The 18,709-nt window shown below is 45.9% G+C and overlaps 1 protein-coding gene across 4 annotated transcripts in view; it reads left to right on the top strand.

Moving 5' to 3' along the window:
- ccdc28b (coiled-coil domain containing 28B) overlaps window positions 1–18,709 on the top strand; it is a 60,861-nt gene that overhangs the window by 19,340 nt on the left and 22,812 nt on the right. For all 4 annotated transcript variants that reach the window (XM_080211539.1, XM_080211542.1, XM_080211541.1 and 1 more), the window contains exon 4: window positions 11,269–11,423. In XM_080211539.1, the coding sequence (XP_080067665.1) occupies window positions 11,269–11,423 (155 nt within the window). The remainder of the gene's footprint in view (window positions 1–11,268; window positions 11,424–18,709) is intronic.

Below are 18,709 nucleotides of genomic sequence, written 5' to 3'. Positions count from 1 at the left end.
TCGATTTGATGAAGGCCAGTACACCATACGTCTTCTTAACCACAGTTTCAACCTGCGCAGCTGTTTTGAGCATCCTATGACCTCAGACCCCCAAGATCCTTCTGGTCTTCCACACTGCCAAGAGTCCTGCCATTAATATATTCTGCCATCCTATTTGACCTGCCAAAATGAACCACTTCATATTTATCTGGTTGGAAGTCCATCTGCCACTTCTCCGCCCAGTCTTGCATCCTATCTATGTCTCACTGCAACTTCTGACATCCCTCCACACTATCCACAACACCTCCAACCTTTGTGTCATCAACAAACTTACCAACCCATCCCTCCATTTCCTCATCCAGGTCATTTGTAAAAATCACAAACAGCAAGGGCCCCAGAACAGATCCCTGGGGCACTCCACTGGTGACCGACCTCCATGCAGAATATGGCCCATCTACAACCACTCTCTGCCTTCTGTGGGCAAGCCAGTTCTGGATCCACGAAGCAATGTCCCCTTGGATCTCATGGCCCCTCACATTCTCAATAAGCCTTACATGGGGCACCTTATCAAATGCCTTGTTGAAGTCCATATATATTACATCTACTGCGCTTCCTTCATCAATGTGTTTAGTCACATCCTCAAAAAATTCAATCAGGCTCTTAAGGCACGATCTGCCTTTGACAAAGCCATGCTGGCTATTAATCATATTATACCTCTCCAAATGTTCATAAATCCTGCCTCTCAGGATCTTCTCCATCAACCTACCAATAACTGAGGTTAGACTCACTGGTCTATAATTTCCAGGGTTATCTCTACTCCCTTTCTTGAATAAAGGAACAACATCTGCAATCCTCCGGAACCTCTCCCGTCTCCATTGACGATGCAAAGATCATTGCCAGAGGCTCAGCAATCTCTTCCCTCGCCTCCCACAGTGACCTGGGGTACATCCCATCCGGTCCTGGAGACTTATCTAACTTGATGCTTTTCAAAAGCTCCAACACATCCTCTTTCTTAATATCTACATGCTCAAGCTTTTCAGTCCGCTACAAGTCTGCACTACAACCACCAAGATCCTTTTCCATAGTGAATACTGAAGTAAAGTATTCACTAAATACCACTGCTATTTCTTCTGGTTCCATACAAACTTTCCCACCGTCACACTTGATAGGTCCTATTCTTTCACGTCTTATCCTCTTGCTCTTCACATACTTGTAGAATGCCTTGGGGTTGTCCTTAATCCTGCCTGCCAAGGCCTTCTCATGACCCCTTCTGGCTCTCCTAATTTCCTTCTTAAGATCTTTCCTATTAGCCGTATACTCTTCTAGATCTCTAACATTACCTAGCTCTCTGAACCTTTTGTAAGCTTTTCTTTTCTTCTTGACTAAATTTATTACAGCCTTTGTACACCACGGTTCCTGTAACCCACCATAACTTCCCTGTCTCATTGGAACATTGCTATGCAGAACTCAGACAAATATTCCATGAAAATTTGCCACATTTCTTCTGTACATTTCCCTGAGAAAACCCCTTTCCAATTTAAGCCTCCAATTTCCTGCCTGATAGCCTTATAATTCCCCTTGCTCCAATTAAACACTTTTCTAACTTGTCTGATCCTATCTCTCTCCAATGCTATTGTAAAGGAGATAGAATTATGATCACTATCTCCAAAATGCTCTCCCACTGAGAGATCTGACACCTGACCAGGTTCATTTCCCAATACCAAATCAAGTAAAGTCTCTCCTCTTGTAGGCTTATCCACATACTGTGTCAAGAAACCCTCCTGAACGCATCTAACAAACTCCTCCCCATCTAAACACCTTACTCTAGGGAGATCCCAATCAATATTTGGAAAATTAAAATCTCCCATCACGACAACTCTGTTATTATTTCATCTTTCCAGGATCTGCTTCCCAATCTGCTCCTCAACATCCCTGTTACTATTGGGCAGCCTATAGAAAACACCCAGTAAAGTTATTGACCCCTTCCTGTTCCTAACCTCCACCCACAGAGACTCCGTAGACAATCCCTTCATGGGGTCCATCTTTTCTGCAGCTGTGACACTATCTCTGACCCCCACCTCTTTTGCCTCCCTCCCTGTCCCTTCTGAAACATCTGAAACCCGGCACTTGAAGTATCCAGTCCTGTCCCTGACTCATCCAAGTCTCTGTAATGGCCACCACATCACATTTCCAAGTAGTGATCCACGTTCTAAGCTCATCCACTTTGTTCACAACACTCCTAGCGTTAAAATAGACACATCTCAAACCTTCAGTCTGAGCGCTCCCCTTCTCTATCACCTGCCTATCCTCCCTCTCACACTGTCGACAAGCTCTCTCTATTTGTGAGCTATGAATAACTTTTTTGTTTCTGTCTTCACGGAGGAGGACGTGAATAATTTGCCGGGTGTTAGCGATGGAAAGGTGGTAGGACTGGAGGGTCTTAATGACATTACTGTTACTAGAGAGGTGGTGCGCGACAGACTGGAGGGGCTGATTGTGGACAAGTCCCCAGGACCGGATGGAATGCATCCGAGGGTTCTGAAAGAAATGGCGGAGGTGATAGTGGATGCCTTGGTGGTTATTTTCCAGACGTCGCTGGATTCCGGGGAAGTGCCGGAGGATTGGAAAACGGCTAATGTTACGCCGTTGTTTAAGAAGGGTGCCAGGCAAAAGGCGGGGAATTACAGGCCGGTTAGTTTAACGTCTGTGGTAGGTAAAATGTTAGAATCCGTCATTAAGGAGGAAATTGCGAGGCATCTTGAAGGGAATTGCTTGATAGGGCAGACGCAACACGGTTTCATTAAAGGGAAGTCGTGTCTGACAAATTTACTGGAGTTCTATGAGGATGTGTCTAGGGCGGTGGATAGAGGAGAGCCGGTGGATGTGGTCTTTCTGGATTTTCAGAAGGCGTTTGATAAGGTACCTCACAAGAGGTTACTGCAGAAGGTCAGAGGACATGGAGTTGGGGGTAGGGTGTTAGCGTGGATAGAGGATTGGTTGTCAAATAGGAGGCAGAGAGTGGGGGTCAATGGGTGCTATTCGGATTGGCGGTTGGTGACTAGTGGGGTGCCCCAGGGGTCGGTGCTGGGGCCTCAGCTATTTACCATTTATATAGATGATCTGGAGGAGGGAACCGAGTGTAGGGTGTCGAAATTTGCTGATGACACCAAGATTGGGGGAAAGGCAAATTGTGTGGAGGGTGTGGAGAGTCTGCAGAAGGATCTAGATAGGCTGGGCGAATGGGCCAGGAAATGGCAAATGGAATTTAATGTTGGCAAGTGTGAGGTGGTCCACTTTGGTAGGAAGAATGGTAGGAAGGACTATTACTTACGTGGCGAAAAACTGCAGCAGGCGACGGTGCAGAGGGACCTCGGGGTCCTTGTGCATGAGTCGCAAAAACCCAGCCTGCAGGTGCAGCAGGTGGTCAGGAAGGCGAATGGGATGCTGGCCTTCATAGCGAGGGGGATTGAATATAAAAGTAGGGAGGTCTTGCTGCAGCTGTATAGGGCATTGGTGAGGCCGCAGCTGGAGTACTGTGTGCAGTTTTGGGCGCCGCACCTGCGCAAGGATATTTTGGCCTTGGAGGGAGTGCAGAGGAGGTTTACTAGGCTGATACCGGAGTTGAGGGGGTTGAGCTATGAGGAGAGGCTGAATAAACTAGGCTTGTACTCGTTAGAGTTTAGAAGAATGAGGGGAGATCTCATTGAGACGTATAAGATGATGAATGGGATGGATAGGATAGAGGTGGAGAGACTCTTCCCGCTCAAAAAAGACAGTAGGACTAGGGGGCACAGCCTCAAGATAAAGGGGGGGCGGTTCAGAACGGAGTTGAGGAGGAACTTCTTCACTCAAAGGGTGGTGAATCTCTGGAATTCTCTGCCCGTTGAAGTGGTGGAGGCTGCCTCGCTAAATATTTTTAAGAAGCGGGTTGATGGGTTTTTGATAAGAGAGGGGATTAAGGGTTATGGGGAGAGGGCGGGAAAGTGGAACTGAGCCACGACAGATCAGCCATGATCTTATTGAATGGCGGGGCAGGCTCGAAGGGCCAGATGGCCTACTCCTGCTCCTATTTCTTATGTTCTTATGTTCTTATGTTCTAACCTCCTCTCTCCCAGTCACTTCAATTTGATTCCCACCCCCCAACCTTTCTAGTTTAAACTCTCCCCAGGAGCCTTAGCAAACCTCCCAGCCAGGATATTGGTCCCCCTGGGATTCAAGTGCAACCCGTCCTTTTTGTACAGGTCACACCAGCCCCAAAAGAGATCCCAATGATCCAGGAACCTGAATCCCTGCCCCCTGCTCCAATCCTTCAGCCGCGCATTTATCCTCCATCTCAATTCCTACTCTCACTGTCGCATGGCACAGGCAGCAATCCTGAGATTACCACCTTTGCGGACCTTCTTCTCCTTTCTTACTCCCTTCCTAACTCCCTATATTCTATGATATGAGAAATATTGTAGGATATGAAGATATGAGAAAACTCTGGCTGGTCAAAGTAGGGAAAAATTCCATGATATCCAATAAGTATATCAATGTGAAGAGGCTAACCATGGAAAGACTAGGGCCCATGAGGGACCAAGGGGGCAATCTGTGGGTGGAGCCAGAGGACATTGGTAGAGTTTTGAATGAATACTTCACATCTGTCTTCACTCAAGAGAAGTCGTCCATTTTGGCAGGACCAATGGGATGAACGAGTACACTATCAAGGGCAGGAGTCTTAGTAGTGTTGAAGAGCAGAGGGATCTTGGGGTCCGGGTCCACAGGACTCTTAAATCGGCCTCGCAGGTGGAGGATGTGGTCAAGAAGGCGTATGGTGTACTGGCCTTCATTAATCGAGGGATTGAGTTTAGGAGTCGGGAGGTAATGCTGCAACCTTATAAGACCCTTGTCAGACCTCACTTGGAGTACTGTGCGCAGTTCTGGTCGCCTCACTATAGGAAGGACGTAGAAGCTATTGAAAGGGTACAGAGGAGATTTACAAGGATGTTGCCTGGATTGGGAGGCATGCCTTATGAAGGTAGGTTGAGGGAACTGGGACTCTTCTCCCTGGAGAGACGAAGGTTGAGAGGCGACCTGATAGAGGTTTATAAGATGTTGAGAGGAATAGATAGGGTGGATTCTCAAAGGCTATTTCCCCGGGTTGAAATGGTCGCTACGAGAGGACACAGGTTTAAGGTGCAGGAAGGCAAGTACAGAAGTGATGTTAGGGGTAAGTTTTTCACTCAGAGGGTGGTGAGTGAATGGAATCGGCTGCCGTCAGTGGTGGTGGAGGCGAACTCGCTGGGGTCTTTTAAAAGACTTCTGGATGAGTATATGGGATTTAGTGGGATTGAGGGTTATAGATAGGTCTATGGATTGGTAGGTGTTGATGTGATTGGTGCAACTCGTGGGCCGAAGGGCCTGTTTGTGCTGTAGTGTTCTACGTTCTAATGCAGATGAAGATGTGGAACTCTGGGAGAGAGACCATGAGGTTCTTCAGCAAATTGAGTGTTGGTGGGCTTAAAAGTGGACACATCTCCAGGTCTGGATGAATTGTGTCCTTTGTGGGAGGCAAGGGAGGAAATTGCAGAGGTTCTGACCCAAACTTTTAATTCATCCCTGGCCACAGGGGAGATGATGTGGATGTGCCGGCGTTGGACTGGGGTAAACACAGTAAAAAGTCTGACAACACCAGGTTTTAGTCCAATCGATTTATTTGATAGTAAACTTGCAAGCTTTCGAGGGGACTGCCTCTTCGTCAGGTGAATGGAGAGTTCTGGCCTCGGACAGAGCATATAAAGCACAGACAGTTTAGAGGTTACTGATTAGAATGCGAATCTTTACACCTAACCTGCTGTTCAAGTCCTAAAGTGGCCGACAATGTGTGTGGAAGGAGCACTGATCACAGGTTAAAGAGATGTGTATTGTCTCCAGACAGCACAGTGAGTGAGGTTTTGCAAACCCAGGCAAGTCACGGGGGTTACAGATAGTGCGACATGAACCCAAGATCCCTGTTGAGACCGTCCTCATGTGTGTGGAACTTGGCTATCAGTCTCTGCTCAGTGACTCTGCGCTGTCGTGTGTCATGAAGGCCGCCTTGGAGAATGCTTACCTGAAGGTCAGAGGCTGAATGCCCGTGACCACTGAAGTGTTCGCCAACAGGAAGGGAACAGTCTTGCCTGGTGATTGTCGAGCGATGTTCATTCATCCATTGTCGTAGCGTCTGCATGGTCTCCCCAATGTACCATGCTTCGGGACATCCTTTCCTGCTGCGTATCAGGTAGACAATGTTGGCTGAGTTGCAAGAGTATTTATCGTGTACCTGGTGGATGGTATTCTCACGTGTGATGATGGTATCCGTGTCGATGATCCGGCATGTCTTGCAGAGGTTGCTGTGGCAGGGTTGTGTGGTGTTGTGGTCACTGTTCTCCTGAAGGCTGGGTAGTTTGCTGCGAACAATGGTCTGTTTGAGGTTGTGTGGTTGTCTGAAGGCAAGAAGTGGGGGTGTGGGGATGGCCCTGGCGAGATGTTCGTCTTCATCAATGATATGTTGAAGACTCCGGAGAAGATGTCGTAGCTTCTCCGCTCCAGGGAAGTACTGGACGACGAAGGGTACTCTGTCCACTGTGTCCCGTGTTTGTCTTCTGAGGAGATCGGTGCAGTTTTTCGCTGTGGCGCATCGGAACTGTCGATCTATGAGTCGAGCACCATATCCTGTTCTTATGGGGGCATCTTTCAGCATCTGGAGGTGTCTGTCACGATCCTCCTCATCTGAGCAAATCCTGTGTATATGGAGGGCTTGTCCATAGGGGATGGCTTCTTTAACATGTTTAGGGTGGAAGCTGGAGAAGTGGAGCATTGTGAGATTGTCTGTGGGCTTGCGGTACAGTGAGGTGCTGAGGTGACCGTCCTTGATGGAGATGCGTGTGTCCAAGAATGCAACCGATTCCGGAGAGTAGTCCATGGTGAGTCTGATGGTGGAGTGGAATTTGTTGATATCATCATATAGTTGTTTCAGTGATTGTTCACCATGAGGCCAAAGAAAGAAAATGTCATCGATGTATCTAGTGTATAGCATCGGTTGAAGATTCTGTGCAGTGAAGAAGTCTTGTTCGAACCTGTGCATGAAGATGTTGGCATATTGAGGTACAAATTTGGTCCCCATGGCTGTTCTGTGTGTCTGGATGAAAAACTGGTTGTTGAAGGTGAAGACATTGTGGTCCAGGATAAAGCGGATGAGTTGTAAAATTGCATCTGGAAACTGGCAGTTGTCAGCATTGAGTACTGAGGCAGTCGCAGCAATGCCAACGTTGTTGGGGATGTTGGTGTAGAACGCCGAGACATCCATTGTGACAAGGAGTGTCCCTGGTTCAACTGCTCCATGTGTGCTGAGTTTCTGTAAGAAGTCCGTAATGTCGCAACAAAAGCTGGGGGTTCTTTGTACAATGGGTTTCAGGATGCCCTCAACGTAGCCGGAGAGGTTCTCACACAGAGTCCCATTGCCCGATACGATGGGACGGCCAGGTGTGTTTGCCTTGTGTATCTTTGGGAGGCAGTAGAGATCTCCAATGCGGGGAGTACGTGGAATGAGAGCACGGAGGGTGCTCTGAAGGTCCGGATCAAAGGTCTTGATCAGATTGTTGAGTTGACGAGTGTGTTCTTTGGTCGGATCTGTGGGTCACTGTCTGTAATGTTCCTCATTGTTTAGTTGTCGGTACACTTCTAAACAATGAGGAACACTACAGACAGTTAGCCACAGATCCGACCAAAGAACACACTCGTCAACTCAACAATCTGATCAAGACCTTTGATCCGGACCTTCAGAGCACCCTCCGTGCTCTCATTCCACGTACTCCCCGCATTGGAGATCTCTGCTGCCTCCCAAAGATACACAAGGCAAACACACCTGGCCGTCCCATCGTATTGGGCAATGGGACTCTGTGTGAGAACCTCTCCGGCTACGTCGAGGGCATCCTAAAACCCATTGTACAAAGAACATAAGAACATAACATAAGAACATAAGAAATAGGAGCAGGAGTAGGCCATCTAGCCCCTCCAGCCTGCCCCGCCATTCAATAAGATCATGGCTGATCTGTCGTGGCTCAGTTCCACTTTCCCGCCCTCTCCCCATAACCCTTAATCCCCTCTCTTATCAAAAACCCATCAACCCGCGTCTTAAAAATATTTAGCGAGGCAGCCTCCACCACTTCAACGGGCAGAGAATTCCAGAGATTCACCACCCTTTGAGTGAAGAAGTTCCTCCTCAACTCCGTTCTAAACCGCCCCCCCCTTTATCTTGAGACTGTGCCCCCTAGTCCTACTGTCTTTTTTGAGCGGGAAGAGTCTCTCCACCTCTATCCTATCCATCCCATTCATCATCTTATATGTCTCAATGAGATCTCCCCTCATTCTTCTAAACTCTTAACGAGTACAAGCCTAGTTTATTCAGCCTCTCATAGCTCACCCCCAGCTTTTGTCGCGACACTACGGACTTCTTACAGAAACTCAGCACACATGGAGCAGTTGAACCAGGGACACTCCTCGTCACAATGGATGTCTCGGCGTTCTACACCAACATCCCCAACAACGATGGCATTGCTGCAACTGCCTCAGTACTCAATGCTGACAACTGCCAGTTTCCAGATGCAATTTTACAACTCATCCGCTTTATCCTGGACCACAATGTCTTCACCTTCAACAACCAGTTTTTCATCCAGACACACAGAACAGCCATGGGGACCAAATTTGTACCTCAATTTGCCAACATCTTCATGCACAGGTTTGAACAAGACTTCTTCACTGCACAGAATCTTCAACGGATGCTATACGCTAGATACATCGATGACATTTTCTACCTTTGGCCTCATGGTGAACAATCACTGAAACAACTATATGATGATATCAACAAATTCCACCCCACCATCAGACTCACCATGGACTACTCTCCGGAATCAGTTGCATTCCTGGACACATGCATCTCCATTAAGGACGGTCACCTCAGCACCTCACTGTACCGCAAGCCCACAGACAACCTCACAATGCTCCACTTCTCCAGCTTCCACCCTAAACATGTTAAAGAAGCCATTCCCTATGGACAAGCCCTCCGTATACACAGGATTTGCTCAGATGAGGAGGATCGTGACAGACACCTCCAGACACTGAAAGATGCCCTCATAAGAACAGGATATGGTGCTCGACTCATAGATCGACAGTTCCGATGCGCCACAGCGAAAAACCGCACCGATCTCCTCAGAAGACAAACACGGGACACAGTGGACAGAGTACCCTTCGTCGTCCAGTACTTCCCTGGAGCGGAGAAGCTACGACATCTTCTCCGGAGTCTTCAACATATCATTGATGAAGACGAACATCTCGCCAGGGCCATCCCCACACCCCCACTTCTTGCCTTCAGACAACCACACAACCTCAAACAGACCATTGTTTGCAGCAATCTACCCAGCCTTCAGGAGAACAGTGACCACAACACCACACAACCTTTCCACAGCAACCTCTGCAAGACATGCCGGATCATCGACACGGATACCATCATCACACGTGAGAATACCATCCACCAGGTACACGGTAAATACTCTTGCAACTCGGCCAACATTGTCTACCTGATACGTTGCAAGAAAGGATGTCCCGAAGCATGGTACATTGGGGAGACCATGCAGACGCTACGACAATGGATGAATGAACATCGCTCGACAGTCACCAGGCAAGACTGTTCCCCTCCTGTTGGTGAACACTTCAGTGGTCACGGGCATTCAGCCTCTGACCTTCGGGTAAGCATTCTCCAAGGCGGCCTTCATGACACACGACAGCGCAGAGTCACTGAGCAGAGACTGATAGCCAAGTTCCGCACACATGAGGACGGTCTCAACAGGGATCTTGGGTTCATGTCGCACTATCTGTAACCCCCGTGACTTGCCTGGGTTTGCAAAACCTCACTCACTGTGCTGTCTGGAGACAATACACATCTCTTTAACCTGTGATCAGTGCTCCTTCCACACACATTGTCGGCCACTTTAGGACTTGAACAGCAGGTTAGGTGTAAAGATTCGCATTCTAATCAGTAATCTCTAAACTGTCTGTGCTTTATATGCTCTGTCCGAGGCCAGAACTCTCCATTCACCTGACGAAGAGGCAGTCCCCTCGAAAGCTTGTGAGTTTACTATCAAATAAATCGGTTGGACTAAAACCTGGTGTTGTCAGACTTTTCACAGGGGAGGTGCCAGAGGACTGAGAACAGCTAATGTGGTCCCACTATTTCAGAAGGAACCACAGACCAGTGAGTCTCACGGCAGTGGTAGGGAAACTACTGGAGAAGACTCTGAAGGGAAGGACATATCTCCACTTGAACAGGCAAGGTTTGATCAGATAAAACCATGCTGACTGTATCAGAGTGGTCATACCTAACAAACTTGATTGACTTTTTTGAGGAGGTAATCATGTGTGTAGATGAGGGTAGTGCAGTTAATGTAGTCTATATGGATTTCAGCAAAGCCTTTGACAAGGTCCCACATAGGAGACTTTTAAGGAAGGTAAATGCATATGGGATACAGGGTAATTTGATGAGGTGGATTTTTCTCTTGAAGACATTAAACCCTTGATATAGGATATCTTGGGCAGCAGGGCATTATGTACCCCATTCCATAGCCTGTTGTTCATGACTGTAATTTGACAGTGAGTACTGACAATCTATCATGCCATAGCCATAATGAATTAAGCAATTCACTGCACTGTAATCAGGGCAAGAAAGCTTCACTAGTGAGTTTTCTCCTTCCTTTAACCCAGGGTGCTGAATCCAATTGCTGTGTCTCTATTGTTGTTTAGTGTAAGTAACTTGTTAACTGTTCAATAAATAATCCTTTTGAGGCATTGAGTTTATTTTTCTGTTTTAATTCATTTAAAAAATGAATCCAATTTTAAGAAAGCCATCTATACATTTTTAAAAATCATACCTGCATTTGGAAGTACATGTACTTGGTCCCCATGACAATATCTGAATGTAGCAGTCTGAAACATCTCTTTCTTTTCTGGTTGAATGGAGCCAATCATATAGTCTTATAAACCACGTGGTTTGGATGAATCAACTCTGAATTGCATTCCAGTTTGAAATCATTACACGTCAACAAGTTGTAATAACTTTATCCATTTAGAAGTTGTAACTGAAGTTTTAACAAAGTTAGAGGTGTTAGCCCATGGAGCTCAGTTTATAAGTAAATTTAATTAGAATAATGAGCTGCTGCAATGTATGGAATTTCATTTTGTTTTTTTTAAATTGCGAAAATGTTGCATTTCCTTTAGGGAAAGAGTGTTCCTTTGAACAGATGGAACATGTGAGAGAGATGCAGGAAAAAATGGCACGTTTACATTTCAGCCTTGACAGTCACGTGGAAGAACTCTCTGAGGACCAGAAAAAAAATGCATCCGACAGGAACCTTGAACAGCTTCTGACAAATGTAAGTTTTTTTATGTGTGTTTAATGTGATGATACTTTATAGAATCATAGAATCCTGACAGCACAGAAAGAGGGTATTCAGCCCATTGAGTCTGTACTGACTTTTACACAGCATCTTACCCAGGCTCTATCCCTGCAATTCCGAGTATTCACTCTGATAATCCCCCTTACCTACACATTTTGGGATACTAAGGGGCAATTTAACATGGCCAATCAACCTAACCCGTACATCTTTGGAGTACAGGAGGAAACCGGAGCACCCAGAGGAAACCCATGCAGTCACAGACAGTGAGCCAAGGCCAGATTCGAACCCGGGTCCCTGGCGCTGTGAGGCAGCAGTGTTAATCACTATGCCAACCTGATGCAGTTCCTGGCAAAATGATAATATCTAGACATAATTTTGATAGAATAATTAGAAGATGTCTAAGAAATATTCATTCATTACATCAGATTGGAATTAACTCAGTTTTAGGTTCCAGACATCAGAGCATACAACTGAACTCTGAACTCTGATACAACTAATTTTACAGTTTTCCAAACCCTTCACACATTGATCCACGGAGCAAATGTGCTTTTGCCCAAAGAAATGGATATCTATCTTTTGATAATGAATGTGGAATCTCGCCGTCGGTCTATCCTGTGGAGGGCAACTGTCAGGCATGTCTTAGATGGTAGCGCTCACATATCTGAGACAGAAGGCTGGAGGTTCAGGAAACTTGAGCACAAACTCTAGACTTACACTCTGTTGCAGTAGAGAGGGGGTGCTGCATTTTTTTGAAACTGCGATCTGTTCACAGTTTAGAAGAGCAGGGGAGTTTTTCCTAATGTCCTGGCCAATATTTACCCTCTATTCATCACAAAAAACAATTACCTAGTCATTATTATTGTTTTCTTTTTGTTGCTTTAAATACACCTCAATTGTAACAACTACAGAATCAAGATGTTTCCTTTAACAAGTATAAGTCACACAATCCAATATAAGCACTCAATCAAATCATTCAATACTATTAATTTGATTTTTTATTAATGAGTTCACAGTTCACTATCAGAGTTCTATGCTCAGCTTTCCAATCTGGTGGGACTGCAGCAGAGTGGTTGCCTCAAAACACTGATATCAGTTCTATCTTTGAATTCTATATTCCAAGCACACTAACACTAAACTAGAAAACATTAAAAAATACAAATTGCAGATTTCAGAAAACATGAAGCCAACAAGATATACTCATGTTAATTTCATGCTCTTCCAATGATCGAGATCCAGTTGTGCTGAAGAAGCTATTGCCCACTAGCGAACCAGTGATTCTGTGATAAGATCACTTCTCTTTCCTTTAAAGTCCAATAATACAACGGATGTGGCCTCACCAATGCTCTATATAGCTGTAGCAATATTATCCTACATTTATGCTCTATTGCCCTTGCAATGCAAGCCAATATCTCATTTGCCTTCTCACTTACTCACGGTACCATATATCTGGTCCCTGTTAGAATTTTATAAGTTTCTATGAGATCCCCTCTCACTCTGCTAAACTCCAGTGAATATAATCCTAACCGACTTAGTCTCTCATGCGACAGACCTGCCATCCCAGGAATCCAGTAAAAAGTCTGACAACACCAGGTTTTAGCCCAACCGATTTATTTGATAATACTCACAAGCTTTCGAGGTTTCCCTCTTCGTCACCTGACTAAAACCTGCTGTTGTCAGACTTTTTACTGTGTTTACGCCAGTCCAACGCCGGCATACCCACATCATCCCAGGAATCAGCATAGTAAACCTTCGCTGTACTCCGTCTGTAGTTTTTCACTCAGAGGGTGGTGGGCGAGTGGAATCGGCTGCCGTCGGTGGTGATGGAGGCGAACTTGTTGGGGTCTTTTAAGAGACTTCTGGATGAGTACATGGGATTTAATGGGATTGAGGGTTATAGGTAGGCCTGGTAGGTAGGGATATGATCAGCGCAACTTGTGGGCCGAAGGGCCTGTTTGGGCTGTAGTGTTCTATGTTCTATCTTTCCTCAGATAAGGATACCAAAGCTGCACACAATACTCCCAAGTATATCCTCACCAACGCCCTATACAATTGCAGTTAAACATTGCTAGTCCTATACTCAAATCCTCTCGCTAGGAAGACCAACATACCATTTGCTGCCTTTACTGCCTGCTGATGCACGAGGACACCACGGTCTTGCTGAGTATCCACCTCTCTCAATTTACATCCATTCATGTAATAATCTTTCTTCCTATTATTGCTACCAGAGTGTATAACCTCACATTTATCTGCATTATACTCCATTTGCCATGCACATGCCCACACACTCAGCCTGTCTAAATATTACTGAAAAATCTCTGCATCCTCCTCACAGCTCACCCTTCCACCCAACTTTGTATCATCTGCAAATTTGGAGATTATACGTTCAGTTCCCCTTTCCAAATAATTAATGATGTGAAGATTTTGGCATTAGACTGGGGTGGGCACAGTAAGAAGTCTCAAAACATCAGGTTAAAGTCCAGCAGGTTATTTGGAATCACGAGCTTTTGAAGCGCTGTTCCTTCATCAGGTGAGTGATGAAGAAGAAGCACTCCGAAAGCTTGTGGTTCCAAATAAATCTGTTGGACTTTAGTCTGGTGTTGTGGTACTTCTTATGTGTCCAAATTATTAATATAAATCTGAACAGCTGGGGTCCTAGCACACATCCCTGTGGAACCCCACTAGTCACTGACTGCCAATCAGAAAAAGACCATCTATGTCAACTCTTTGCTTTCTATCTGCTGACAGCTTTCTATCCATCTCAAGACATTACCTGCAATCCCATGTGCTTTAACTTTAAGTAGTCTCATGTGAGATCTTGTCGAAAGCCTTCTGACAGTCTAAATAAACACATCCACTGATTCTCCTCCGTCAACTCTACTGGTTACATCGTCAAAGGGCAGCACGGTGGCACAGTGTTTGGCACTGCTGCCTCATAGTGCCAGGGACCTGGTTTCAATTCTGGCCTTGAGTCACTATCTGTGTGCAGTTTGCACATTCTTCCTGTGTCTGCATGGGTTTCCTCTGGATGCTCTGGTTTCCTCCCACACTCCAAAAATGTGATGTTAGGTTGCTTGGCCACGCTAAATTGCTCCTTAGTATCAACGGGATTAGCAGGGTAAACATGGGGTTACGGGATAGGGCCTGGGTGGGATTCTCAGTGCAGGTCCAATAGCCCCCCCTTGCATTCTAGGAATTCTATGAAAGAATTCCAATAGATTTCACTGAACAAATTTTGTCAAACATTATTTCCCTTTTGTAAATCCATACTGACTTTATCAGATTATACTACTGCCTTCCGCATGCTGAGCTATGAAATTCCTGATAATGGACTCTCGCAACTTCCCAGTACCAACATTAGGCTCTCTGGTCTATAATTGCCTGTTTTCTCTCTACTTCCCTTTTTGAATAGTGGGCTTACATTAGCTACCCTTTCATCTGTAGGAACTATTCCAAAGTCCAAAGAATTTCAGAAAATAATCACCAGTGGACCTACCATTTCCAGGGCCATTTCCCTAAGTACTCTGGGATGAAGATTATCAGAACCTGGAGATTTATCCAACTTCAATCCCCCCCCAAATCATTCTCTACTAATGCTGATTTCTTTCAGCTCCTCACTAAAACTTGTTTTTCTCAAATCTTCTGGCACATTATTCATGTCTTCCTTTGTGAAGACTGAAGCAAAGTATGAATTTAGTTTCTCGGCTATTTCTTTATTCCCCAATATGAATTCTCCAGCTTCTGACTGTAAGGGGCCTACATTAGTTTTTGTAAATCTTTTTCTCTTTACATACCTGTATAAACTTTTATGTTCATCACTAGATTACTGTCATACTCTATTTTTCCTTTCTTTGTCAATTCCTTTGTTCTCCTTTGCTAAATTTTAAACTGCTCCCAATCCTCGGATCGATTGCTTTTTCTTGCTGATTTGTATTGGCACAATCCAATCCACTTCCTTGAATCTGTGTCGGCTCACCAAGTCTGTGTCGACAGAAAGGCCTCTCTAATCTGAAATTTTCTTGCCTCTACGTGGTCCATATCCCTCTATTCCCTGCCTATTCATGTATCCATCCAGATGCTTCTTGAACGTTGTTATTGAAGCTGCTATCACCACTTCCTCTGGTAGCACGTTCCATGCATTCACCACCTTGCATAAGAACATAAGAAATAGGAGCAGGAGTAGGCCATCTAGCCCCTCGACCTTGCCCCGCCATTCAATAAGATCATGGCTGATCTGTCGTGGCTCAGTTCCACATTCCCGCCCCCTCCCCATAACCCTTAATCCCCTTGCCTATCAAAAACCCATCAACCCGCGTCTTAAAAATATTTAGCGAGGCAGCCTCCACCACTTCAACGGGCAGAGAATTCCAGAGATTCACCACCCTTTGAGTGAAGAAGTTCCTCCTCAACTCCGTTCTAAACCGCACCCCCTTTATCCTGAGGCTGTGCCCTCTAGTCCTACTGTCCTTTCTGAGCGGGAAGAGCCTCTCCACCTCTATCCTATCCATCCCATTCAACATCTTATACGTCTCAATGAGATCTCCCCTCATTCTTCTAAACTCTAACGAGTACAAGCCTAGTTTATTCAGCCTCTCCTCATAGTTCAACCCCCTCAACTCCGGAATCAGCCTAGTAAACCTCCTCTGCACTCCCTCCAAGGCCAAAACATCCTTGCGTAAGTGCGGCGACCAAAACTGCACACAGTACTCCAGCTGCAGCCTCACCAGTGCCCTATACAGCTGCAGCAAGACCTCCCTACTTTTATATTCAATCCCCCTCGCTATGAAGGCCAGCATCCCATTCGCCTTCCTGACCACCTGCTGCATCTGCAGGCTGGGTTTTTGCGACTCATGCACAAGGACCCCGAGGTCCCTCTGCACCATCGCATGCTGCAGTTTTTCGCCACGTAAGTAATAGTCCTTCCTACCATTATTCCTACTAAAGTGGACAACCTCACATTTGCCAACATTAAATTCCATTTGCCAGTTCCTGGCCCATTCGCCCAGCCGATCTAGATCCTTCTGCAGACTCTCCACACCCTCCGCACAATTTGCCGTTCCACCAATCTTGGTGTCATCAGCAAATTTCGACACCATACACTCGGTTCCCTCCTCCAGATCATCTATATAAATGGTAAATAGCTGAGGCCCCAGCACCGACCCCTGGGGCACTCCACTAGTCACCAACCGCCAATCCGAATAGCACCCACTGACCCCCACTCTCTGCCTCCTATTTGACAGCCAATCCTCTATCCACGCTAACACCCTACCCCCAACTCCATGCCCCCTGACCTTCTGCAATAACCTCTTGTGAGGCACCTTGTCAAACGCCTTCTGAAAATCAAGAAAGACCACATCCACCGGCTCTCCTCTATCCACCGCCCTAGACACATCCTCATAGAACTCCAATAAATTCGTCAGACACGACTTCCCCTTAACGAAACCGTGCTGCATCTGCTCTACCAAACAATTCTGTTCAAGATGCCTCGCTATTTTCTCCTTGATCACGGATTCTAACATTTTTCCTACAACAGACGTTAAACTAACCAGCCTATAATTCCCCGCCTTTTGCCTGCCACCCTTCTTAAACAACGGCGTAACATTAGCCGTTTTCCAATCTTCCAGCACTTCCCCGGAATCCAGCGACGTTTGGAAAATAATCATCAAGGCATCCACTATCACCTCCGCCATTTCCTTCAGAACCCTTGGATGCATTCCATCCGGTCCTGGGGACTTGTCCACAATCAGTCCCTCCAGTCTGTCGAGCACTGCCTCTCTCGTAACAATAATGTCATTCAGGCCCTCCACTCCTACCATCTTTCCATTGCTAGCACCCGGCAAATTACTCACGTCCTCCTCCGTGAAGACCGAAACAAAAAAGTTATTCACGGCCTCAGCCATTTCCCCATCCCCTACCACTAAGTCCCCCCTCTCATCCTCTAAGGGTCCAATGTTCACCCTAGCCAGCCTCTTCCTTTTTATGTATTTATAAAAACTCTTGCTATCCTTTTTTATATTAAGCGCTAGCCCAGCTTCATAGTTTATCCTACCCTTCTTTATCAATTTCTTTGTCATTCTTTGTTGACATTTAAACCTCTCCCAATCCTCTTCTCGCCCACTACTCTTAGCTACTCTAAACGCATCCGCTTTTAATTTAACACTTTCCTTCACCTCCTTCGTTATCCACGGCTGATTACCTCTCCTCCTCCGATCCTTTTGAACCATCGGAATAAATTTCTGCTGAGCACCAAGAAAGATCTCCTTAAAGATCCTCCACTGTTCCTCAGCAGACCTACCTTCCAACACACTCCCCCAATCAACATTCGCCAATTCCTCTCTCATCCTACCGTACTCCCCTCTGTTCAAACAAAGGACACATGTCCGGGAGCCCACTTTCTCCTCCTCCATCTGCATTAGAAACTCCACCATACAATGATCACTCTTCCCAAGAGGATCCTTCACCACAAGGTCCCTAATTCTACCCGCCTCATTACATAACACCAGATCCAAGATAGCTCGCTCCCTCGTTGGCTCCAACACACACTGTTCGAGGAAACTATCCCGGCAGCATTCCAAGAACTCTTCCTCAAGCCCACCGCGTCCAACATGGGTCGACCAATCAATATGTAGATTGAAATCCCCCATAATTATCGCTGTTCCATTCCTGCACGCCACATTTATTTGCCCCTTACATCTCTTTTAAACATTTCTCACTTTCAACCTATGCCTCTGAGTAATTGACCTGTTGACCCTGGGAAAAATACTCTATCAACTCTACAAAAGCCTATCGTACGTTCATACGATGTAGGAGCAGAATTAGATCATTTGGCTGATATGGTCCTTTCCTGCCTTCTCCCCATAGCGCTTCAATTCATTACCATGTAAAAATCTGTCTAACTCCTCCTTAAATTTACTCACTATCCCAACATCCACCACAGTTTGGGGTAGCAAATTCCAGATTCACAACCCTTTAGGAGAAGTAGTTTCTCTTCAACTCTGTTTTACCCCTTATCCTAAGACTATGACCTCTCGATCTAGAATGCCCCACAAGAGGAAACATCGCTTCACGAATACTTTATCCGTATCTTTTATCATCTTGTATACCTCAACTTGATCTCCCCTCATTCTTCTAAATTCCAGAGAGTATAGGCCTAAACTGTTCAATCTCTCTTCCTACGACAAGCCCCTCATCTCTGGAATCAATCTAGTGAACTTCCTCTGAACTGCCTCCAAAACCACTACATCTTTCCTCAAATAAGGGGACCA

The sequence above is a fragment of the Carcharhinus amblyrhynchos genome, chromosome 24 (assembly GCF_965287045.1).
Source record: "Carcharhinus amblyrhynchos chromosome 24, sCarAmb.v2.hapA, whole genome shotgun sequence".
In the NCBI taxonomy this organism is placed as follows: domain Eukaryota; kingdom Metazoa; phylum Chordata; class Chondrichthyes; order Carcharhiniformes; family Carcharhinidae; genus Carcharhinus; species Carcharhinus amblyrhynchos.
Note: the sequence above shows the minus strand (reverse complement) of the source record. Positions and strands in the feature narration are given on the sequence as shown.